Here is an 11,127-nt window from a genome sequence, read left to right as displayed (position 1 = left end):
GAGGTTTTTAGTTTAGGGCTTAGGGATTTAATAAGGCTGTTAACTAGTGCAGAGTCGTTTTAGCCAGTTTTCTTTATATAATGGTTAAATTTAAAGAAGTATACTAGGAAACTCTTTGTTCTTTAAGCTATATAGTTTATTTTTCTCTAAGCAATAGCTTAGCGGTTTAGGTTACTATATATAGCTTTAAGAAGTACAACTAGGCTTTATACTAAGTTTGGCTAAAAAGGTTTAATAAGGTTAGCTACCTCTCTTTTTAGTTAACTTAGGGCGTAACAAAGTTAGTTAGCTTTAGTTAGGTAGCAGTTAGTGTTACTAGTTAGCTTATTTTTTAGCTAGCTTAGAAATAATTAGAGCTCTTATTATTTATTAGTAAATACTAAGGGATTTAATAGTTATTTAGATTATTATGGTATAGTAGTTAGTTTAGGGTAAGAGACTATTATGGGTTTAGGGCTTACGTTCCACGTATTTATCTCTAAAGATAGCGTTTAGTCTTAAGGTTCTAGCGTAGGCATCTTAAGGGTACGGATTTCTTCTTAAAGGTCCTTAATTAATTACCAGTGTTATGCTTCTTATTTAGCTTATTATTAATTAAAAATAGCTTAGTTTTATATAAGGGCGTCTATAAAAGACTTCTATATCCCTACTAATTATTCTTAAAGTGCGGATATAATGCTAGCGGCCGTTATAAAAGTTTTAGATTTATTCTGTATATTAATAGTAGTATAGGTAGTTAACGCAACATAGTATTACGGAGTAAGTATAAGTCGCAATAATATATAGTAAGGTAGATATTATTAAGCTATATACATAAACTATATAAGAAGGTTAAGACATTATATAAGGAAAGAAGGTAAAAAAAATAGGAAGAAAGGGTATATATTATGGACTTAGTTACTTAGTTAATATATATATAGAGTAGAATAAGATTTAGGTAGTAGTCCTAGCAGAACTTAATAGGATTTAGTAGAACTTAATAAAACTTAGTAGAATATAGCAGAATACAGCAGATTACCGTTAGATTGCTATAGATTGTGGTAAATTGCGGTCTTGTAGTCGGTCTTTAGTTGCTAAGTTAGTGGAAACAGGTAGACGTATATAAGGTGTTATAGGGGTGTCTTATAATATATAGATAGCTCTAGTCTAACTTATACTTATACTCTTAAATAGCGTACTTTACTAGTTTACTTACTAGGTCTAGGGTTGTAAGTGTAAGATTAATTGTTAATATTTGCCCTATATTACTTTTAAATATAAACACTTCTACTAGAAGTAGGCTCTAGAGTAACTAGTTCGCTATATAGTTAAAAATTAGAGCGCATTCTTCCTGCGTTAATATAGTATTAATATAACTTCCTCCTTATAGCGGATTGTGCTATTTAAAGTTGCCTATAATTACTGCCTTAGTATATAGGTCGCGCAATAGTTTACTCTAAATTAAACTATTAATTATCTCTAGCCTACTAGAGAGCTCCTCTAGGTTTTCTTTCTTAGTTTTCTTTAAATATCTATTTAGAATAAATACTAATATAATTATAAGTCTCCTTTAGCCGATGTACGCCACTACTGCTATAATATCTACTAAATCTACCTATAGTTATATAGCTGCCAGCTCTCTAAATGCCTAGATATATAAGCTAACTAAGGGATACTGCTACCTTCTGCCTATTAGGACGACCCTTATTTACTAGGGATTTAAGCTAGCTAGTACTACTTCCCTATTTTAAAAAAAAAAGAAGTAAGGCTTTTAGCCTAGAATAAAATGGAAGTCTATTAGCGCTTAATTATTATATAGCGCATACTACGCTTCCCTATACTTTTTATATTCGCTTAAAGGATCTAAAGTTCTTTATTTATAACACTATTATATAAAAATCCTATCTATCTCTTTCCTATATGCTAGGTATTTACGGTATATTATAGGATATATCCATAATACCTTATATACGTCTACTTATTTCTACTAACTTAATAACTAGAGATTAAATACAAGATAGTAATTTAATAGCAATCTATAGCAATCTAATGGTAAGCTGCTGTATTCTACTATATTCCGCTAAGTTTTACTAAATCCTATTAAGTTTTGCTAGGACTACTACCTAAATCCTATTCTACTCTATATATATATTAATTAAGCAACTAAGCTAATAATATATACCCTTTCTTTCTATTTTCTTACCTTCTTTTTTTACTTAACGTTTTAACCTTATTATATAGTTTATATAGTTTATATATATAGCTTAATAATATCTACCTCGTTATATATTATCGTCGCTTATACTTACTTTGTAATACTATATTATATTAACTACCTATACTATTATTAAAATATAGAACGTACCTAAAGCTCCTATAATAGTAGCTAATATACTTACTATACTTAAAGAGCAGATAGTAGGTTTATAGACGTTCTTTATAAACGCCCTTATAGAATAAAAGGTCTAACACTAATAATTAATTAAAGCCCTCTAAGAAGAAATCCGCATTCTTAAGATACCTACACTAGGGCCCTAAGACTAAACGCTATCCCTAAAGGCCTATATACGGAACGCAAGCCCTAAACTAGTAGTAGTTATTTACCCTAAACTAACCACTATACTATAACAATCTTAAAAAAACTACTAGACCCCCTAGTATTTATTAATAAATAATAAGAGCTTTAGTTATTTTTAAGCTAGCTTAGAAATAAGTTAACTAGTAATACTAACCGCTACCTAACTAAAGCTAACTAACTCTACTACGCCCTAAGTTAACTAGGAGAAAAGATAGCTAACCTTATTAAACCTCTTTAACTAAACTTAGTATAAAACCTAATTACACTTCTTAAAGCTATATATAATAACCTAAACCGCTAAGCCACTGCTTAAAGGAAGATAAACCATATAACTTAAAAAAAGAAAGGTTTTCTAGTATACTTCTCTAAATTTAACCGCTATATAAGGGAAATAGGCTAGAATAACTCCATACTAATTAATAGCCTTATTAAATCTCTAAGCCCTAAACTAAAAACTTCCTTAATAGGCATAGACCTACTAAGAGCCCTTAACGCCTATATAGACATTATTAATAAATAGTATAATAATATACTACGCCTAATACTAAAGCCCGCTTTTTAATATAATATAATAACCCTATAAGTCTCTATTAAGATATTTTCTTAGCCTAAGCACCTTAATGCTATAGATATTAACTTTAAAACCCTAGAGTATACCCTACTAGGGTCCCCTAAATAAGAATAATATATTAAGCTAGGCTTATATCTTAAAATACTACTCTATTTCTATACCCTAATATAATTTATAAACGGCTAACGTATGTGATGGGGTTATGAAGGTGACCCTAGTTATGACCGATTTGAAAATCAAAATTTGCCAAAATGCTAATTTGGTGGTAAATAATTAGCAAAAGCCATTATAAGTCATCACATCGTTAGTAAGAAGTCTTAAAGCCATAAATATATATAATAGAGTCTATATAAAGTCGATTTTTGGTGTTTCAGAGCTCAACTAACCACCGAGTTGGGCCCCAGATATCGCCAATTAACTCGGGCTCCTCATCTAAAGACTCTTCGTCGCTTAAATTGCTTATATTATCATCCTCCTGTCCTTCCTACAAGTCCTCTAGTAAAGCAGCTTCTTCTACCGCCTTCTTAGCGGTCTCCTAAAGTTGCTTAATAAGAGCCATAGCCGTAGCGGCGGCAGTAGAGGACTCTTCCGCCCGCTTCTGAAGCTCATCCGCGGTTAATTGTTTCAATGTTGCATACTGGACTGCTATACTAGCCACCAATCGAGCTTCTTTGGTATGCTTTTTGCGAGCTATATTGGCGACAGTAAGGGAGTCCTTCTGCGCATTCTTAGCTACCTTTCCTGCCTCCACTGCCTCTCTACGGTGAACCTTGGCTAGCTCCTTTGCATCAGCAACCCTTTTCTAGGCTGCCTTTTAGACCTTAACTTGCTCCTTAGCAAGCTCTACTACCACCTAATAATCTTTCTTAAGCTATTTCCTAGTAAGCGTAGCTTACTCTTTAGCCTTCTAAGCGGCCTCTTTAGTAGTAGCAAGCTCCTTTATTGCTTCCAAAGTAAGAACCGATTCAGTAGAGAGTATATTCCGTTTACGCTTCTTCTTAGCCTTCCTCTCCTTAGTACATTGCCGAAGATTGTTGTTTTTAACTTATATAAGCTTAAGGCCTTCCTCTAAGGACTGTAAGTGTTGCATTAACTTTAAGACAACTGCCTTTATTGCCTCCGGCGTAGTTTCCGGATAAAGGATCGTATGCGTGTACCGAGCTCAAGCGTGCTCGCTATCTGGCAGGGGAGGATGCATAGGGGAGGATAGGATCATTACCTCTGCGTGGTAAGGTGGAGGCGTAAATAGCTTAATAGATATAAGCTGTCTAGAGCAGCGCGCGAGGGCTCGATTTAGGTTAAAGGGAAGGAGGCCTATAGCCTTAAAGGCGCTCCTAATTAACTCTCTAGTATATACCTGCGGCCGAATCTCACCTAGTATCCGTAGAAAATAGTCTCTATTAATACCAGTAATGCCGCGCGCTGTATATTCATCAACTTTTAATAAATAGAGTCATTTAAGGACTAAAAAGATGACTAGATCCAAGGGCTAAAGAAGGTACGTTAAATACGGCGGTAGGCAAATTGGTATAATCTTCTTTAACTAGCAAAACTTAACGAACTTAATATTAACGTGGCTACTATGGCTATCTATAATTAATAGTTGATAGCCGTTGTATTAATTTTTATCTTCTATTATCCTCCTCTCCTATACCTTAGTTCGTCGGGTATAGCGCTCAAAGTGCTCCAGCCACCATACCCTAAGCTCTTAATTTGACCATCCATTTTTACTTATTGTAATTATACACTCGCCTATAGCTTCCTCTGCTTCTTACCATAGCGATTCTATATATTAGCGTCCTTTAAAAATAATAAACGGTGGAATTATCCCCCCTTATATACTGATTAAATTAATCTATAAAACCCACTCCCTAGAGCCGTCAATTGTCTTAAAGTTAATAATATTGCCTCTTAATATAACCACTTTAGCGCTATATGCAAAGCCTATAGCGTAGCTAGTCTCATCCATATTCTATACGTCAGCGTTATTAATATTGTACTAAGTCTTCATATTTAAGTAGTCGGTAAAAAACCTCTTAACTAGAGCAGGATTATTGCCAGCAATAGCGCGCTCTAAGGAGATTAATTGCACATAGCAAGTATAAAGCTCCTCCTGCCGTTTTAAGAAGCCGTATATCCATTTTATACCGAGTGGTATAACTTAGGTATAAGGAAGGTTAGAGGATTCGCGCTAGAGAACAAGTGTCGCAATCGTCCGAACTATATAATATCAACATAGAAACCCGGCTTTAGCAAGATAAATACAATGTCGAACAATAGCTGCCTCGCCAGCTGGAGTAATACGATATTAATTGACGTGGGCAACTCGGGAAGACTGCGTTTTGCCTTAGAGCCACTAGCAGAAAGTAACTGGACTAACCTTATAGGCTTTCGCATAAGCTTCGGGGCTCTTATAGAGACTTGCTGTTCGCCAGGCTGTTAAAGCTGCTTATAGACGATCTTCTGCATCTAGAGCACGCGGCCAGCAAGGCATGGCTTTGGTAATATGGAGTTCTGTGCAAGGAAGTAAGGGGAAAAGTCGATGTGTTGATGTTCAAAGCGGCAGTATATTTATTTAGGCAATAAACTAGCCTAAATTAGAAGGCGGTAATGTAGATCGGTTATAACTAGGGTCACCTTCATAACCTCATCACATACGTTAATACTAGCGGCCATTTACCATATTAATCTTTTAGTTACTATCCTTAATTCTTATTTAGTTTTAGCCCTATATTTAATAAGCACTACTTATAAGAATAAAGCTATAATTAACGTTTTATAAAAACCCCTTCCTACTTATTGCTAAAAGGTATATTCTAGAGTTAAGTTACTTTTTAGAATAGCTATATTATAGACCCTAACTTTTATGATTATAGTATAACTATTAACTACTATCTTTAATAGAAAGGTTAATAGGCTAATACTTAAGTCCTAATTAATATAAGAGCTAGTAGTATAGGATTTATTAATAAGATCTTTATATAAGATAATAGTTTTACCCTAATACTCCTTAACTACTATATTAACGTATTTAGATTTAATGGCAAACGCACTATTTTAGGCTGTATTACTTATATAGCGGCCCTAAAACTCTAATACCTAAACTATAAATAATTAATTAAGCTCTTTATAACTACTCTAGGTTACCTAGTAATTCTTAAATAATCTTAGATAAAGCTATATATGATAACTATTAATTAGAATAACCTTAAGCTTCTATTTACCGCCTCCTATTATAAGCGGAAGTGCTTTATAACTTACTATTTAAACTCTAAATTAGAACCTAAAAAATTTACCAGGATTTACTAGTTTAAAATTTCTATAACTATTAACCCTATACTTAAGAAATTTACTTAATTCTACTAACTTAGGAATTTTACTAAATTCTACTAGTATAAGACTCCCGCTAATGTCTACTAGGACTTAAAAATTATACTAAATTATATAAACTAATTCTAATTACTATACCGTCCTAAACTAAGTATAAGCTTAAGCTTAATATATAAAAGTACTAGAAGAACTAGTATTCTACTATAAAAAGAATACTTAAAGAACCTAAACCTAAAGCTAAATAAGAAACTATATAAGAAACTAGAGATAACCTAAATAAGCTTAATACCCTAGATATCTATATAATTAGAGCTACCCTACTAGCTTAACTTATTAAGAGACTTTAATATATAATCTTTACTGTTATAATAGCTAATATTAAGAAAGCCTTGGTACTAAAAAAGTATACTAACCCTGCTATAAAGGTACTAGTAAAGTATTATAAACGCCTAAATATATTCTTATAAAAGGAAGCTAATAAGCTACTAGAATACTAATTATATAACTATAAGATTATACTTAAAGAAGGAAAGTAGCCTAGATTTAGACCTCTATATAGGATATCCTAAAATAAACTTTAAGTACTATAAAAGTATCTAGATAAGAACCTAAGTAAAGAATTTATTAAAGTAAGCTTTCCGCCTATAGATATACTAGTAATCTTTATTAAGAAATCTAGTAGCGGTTTATCCTTCTATATAGACTGCTAAACTTTTAACGCTATTACTATTAAAAATTAATATCTAATTCTATTAATATAAGAGACGCTAAACTAACTAAGTAAGGCTTATGTAAGAGTATATATATTAGGTCCCGCCGCGCTTACAACAAGTTCGCAAGCACTCTTAGTCTTTTTAGCCGTATGGCGACGTGGAGGCGGGCCACGTTACAATTGTGCTTACGAACTTACTAGGGCCAGGTGTCGTAGGTTTGATCCCTATCAGTCACTTCGCTCTAGTATAGTCTAATACGCATCCGTGCAATGAGGCAGGTTAGCTAAGTCCGATTGCTTACGTTACTAGGGACTAACTAATATAGTGATACTCTTGGCGTTTAATCCCTGTGGCCCGGAATGGGCGTATAGAGGAATCCCTGCGAGCGCTCGGGGACGAGCGCGTAGAGGAGAGGGCAATTATAAGAGTATATATATTAGGTCCCGCCGCGCTTACAACAAGTTCGCAAGCACTCTTAGTCTTTTTAGCCGTATAGCGACGTGGAGGCGGGCCACGTTATAGCTTACTATTATATAAAGCTTAATATTATCTCTATATTTAACCGCCTTTATATTACTAAAGGAGATAAATAGCTTACTATATTCCGTACTTAGTATAGATTATTTAAGTACTTTATAATACTATTTAGCCTTATAAATACCCTAAGCTTATTTTAGTATTATATAAATAATACCCTATATTCCTACTTAGATATCTTCTATATTACTTATATTAATAATATTTTAATATATAGTAATAACCTAACTAAATACCGGAAATATATTTATTTTATTTTATAAGCCCTATAAGGAGCTAGCCTATAATTAAATATAAATAAATATAAATTTTATAAAATAGAAGTTCTATACCTTAGACTTTTTATTTTTATAAATAGTATATAAATAGACCTAAAGAAAGTTAAAGTAATTATAAACTAATAAGAACCTAAGAATATTAAAGACGTAAAAGTCTTTATAGGGTTTACTAATTTTTATTAATAGTTTATTAATATCTTCTTCGCCCTAGTTTTACCCCTTATAGCTCTAATCTAAAAGAATAAAGCCTTTATCTTTAATAAGGAATATAAAAAAGGCCGTTATTTATTTAAAGGTTATATTTACTACTACGCCTATATATTAATATTTAACCTAAACTAAATAAGTATTATAGAAGCTAATTTATCTAACTATATTATTAGAGGTATTTTGTCTTAATATAATAAAAATAGAGTATTATGCCCTATAGTATACTTCTTAAAATAACTAAGCCTAGCTAAATATAAACTATAAAATCTATAATAAGGAATTGCTAGCTATTATTAGATATTTTAAATAATAGTAACCTAAACTAGAAGGCGCTAGATTTCTAATTAAGGTTTTTAGTAATTATAAAAATCTATAGTACTTTATAACTATAAAACAGCTAAGCTATTATTAGGCCTATTAATTAAAATATATATCTTATTTTTAATTCTTAATTATATACTACTTAGGTATTTAAAGCTAAAAGCCTAATACTTATAGGACGTGCTAGAACTATATAAAAAAAAGCACGCTTTTATTAAAATTAAACCCTACTTTATCCTAAACTATTTAACCTACTTACTAAAGATCTTATTATATACGTCCTTAAAATAACTAATTAATTAATTAATTAATTAAATTATAGTTAATAAATATCTAAATAATAAGTATATTTAAGAGACGCTTAAGCTAATATAAAATAGTATTAAACGCTTTAAAAAAAATTCCTAAGTAAATATAAAGCCTATAGAGATCGCTTATACTACTAAAACTATCTAGTTATACCTAACTATAATAAACTTAAGCTTAAGCTCCTTAAATATATATATAACTTACTAGTAGCTAGCTACCTAAGCTAAGAAAAAACCCTAAAACTACTTTAATAAGAATACTATTAGCTAAATATATATAATATAACGCGAAGGTACGTCTTTAATTACTATATCTACTAATAAGCTAAAGCTTTATATAAGATATATAACGGTCTTTTAAAGCTACTGCCTATCTTAGACTAAACATAGAGGGATATCTTAATTAACTTTGTTATTAATCTCCCTATAAGTGTTACGGAGTAAGTATAAGTGACAATAATATATAGTAAGGTAGATATTATTAAGCTATATATAAAAACTGTATAATAAGGTCAAAATGTTATATAAAAAAAGAAGATAAGAAAACGGGAAAAAAGGGTATATATTATTAGCTGTCACGGAACCCCACCGCAGGGGCCTATAGGAGAGCCCCGTGCTCTCGCGTACACCTCGCGTACAGCTTATGTCAGCTACGCGTAGGTATATCACCTCCTTACGCCCTCGACCCTTACGATCGATCGCGCAACGTCTTGTAGACTCCTCGAATACATACGCTTTGTAGCCACTGCCCCCGTCCCATAACATTACGTTACGCCTTTTTTACCACCGACGCTCAGCCTATAACCAATTCTACGTCTCTATAATACTGCAGGCGCTGCTAGAAGCAGCATGTCTATAAATTACCTTACTTTATACTTCTAAGGAACCTATAATAGTAAGACAATATCCCTTACTAGCTACTATATTAAACCCAAAGAATAATCTAATACCTATACTTAACCTACGACGCCAATTAATCCCAGGAGAATTCGATTTATTAGCCCTAGCCTTAACCCCTAAGGAGACGGACACCAATAATATCTTATCTTTTATTAACTATATAACTACGGACAAGCAAAGGGAAGGGCTATTACCTATTAAAATTAAAATATAAGACGCCGAGACGTTTATAAAAATAGTAGTATAAGACCCTAATAAATACTACCGCCTTCTATAGAACTACTACCTAAAGCTTACATGAGCTGAGATGCATACTATCTAAGATCGCGATATTATCCAAGACCTATAAGCTCGTGAGGCGCTTACTAATAACATATATTAAGAAACTAAAGATAACCTCTATGTATCTAAACGCAACGTCCAATAGTTAAAGAAGGCTAAGATTACACTAATTGCTACAGTTACTAAAAGAGAAGGCACAATTAAATACCTATAATCTCAGCTTAATAAGCACATTTGTAATAACGCTAAATACCTCTTTACTATATATAACGCCACCCAAGTCTCTACGCCCCTAGCAACTTCACCTACTTAACGCTTAATAGAGGGCTAGCGCTAAGCAGCTTTACCTAATAGGAACCCTTACTAAAGCAGTAATAATAAAAGCTACAATAATTAGACCTAAACTGCCACTATAAGGTCTAATACACGCTACCCTAATCCCCTAGTCTTTTAGAAAACCCGCAAGGAATATAGCCACTAAAAGATGTAAATCTATAAGAAACTAACTTAGAGCGCCTACCTTTTTCCTATAGAAGATATTAAGATCGGCTATATTATTAGGTAAATAAAAGGTATACTATTTAACAGACTCTTCGCCTAATAGGAGACTAGTAGCCCCTAGAAATGGCAGTCCTACTAAAAAGTCCTTAACGATCTTAACCTAATATACCGCGACTATAACCTACTAGCCACTAACTAAGCTAAACTACGTGCCCTAAAGATAAGCCCTACTAAATTATTTAATAAATTCTATATTAAATTCCAGGAATACACTAGAGCCCTTACCTAAGATAATACTAAAGACTAAAAAGACCTCCTTAAAAAAGTTACTTATTACCTTAGTTATGTAGCCGCTAGCTATAACTATAACAATGTTTATAATATAGTAGCAGCTCTACAGAAAATCAAACTGTCGGTACCAATTTAATGGTATAAGTGAGTCGTGTCTAGGGGCACGAAATACGTATAGTATCGTATGCTTATTTAGACGGTGGTGACTGTCGATTCTATTAAGGTAGGCTACGTGGTCTATATACTAACGCACCTCCCCCCTAAGCTAGTATTTCAGGAGTGCACTAGACGCGTAAGCAAACCGAACGCGTAAACGCGTACTTGGTGT

General features: G+C 32.6%; 1 protein-coding gene across 1 annotated transcript; it reads right to left on the bottom strand.

The window, feature by feature from the left end:
* Window positions 1-4,407: 4,407 nt before the first annotated feature.
* Window positions 4,408-4,578, bottom strand: K441DRAFT_429575 (uncharacterized protein; the record flags this gene model as incomplete). The annotated part of the gene is made up of 1 exon (XM_067641623.1): window positions 4,408-4,578. A coding segment is annotated over one exon (171 nt), but the record flags the coding sequence as incomplete, so codon positions are not given.
* Between the last annotated feature and the right edge of the window lie 6,549 nt (window positions 4,579-11,127).

Source organism: Cenococcum geophilum, assembly GCF_001692895.1.
Source record: "Cenococcum geophilum 1.58 unplaced genomic scaffold K441scaffold_32, whole genome shotgun sequence".
Classification (NCBI taxonomy): Eukaryota; Fungi; Ascomycota; class Dothideomycetes; order Gloniales; family Gloniaceae; genus Cenococcum; species Cenococcum geophilum.
This window is presented reverse-complemented; position numbering and strand designations above follow the sequence as displayed.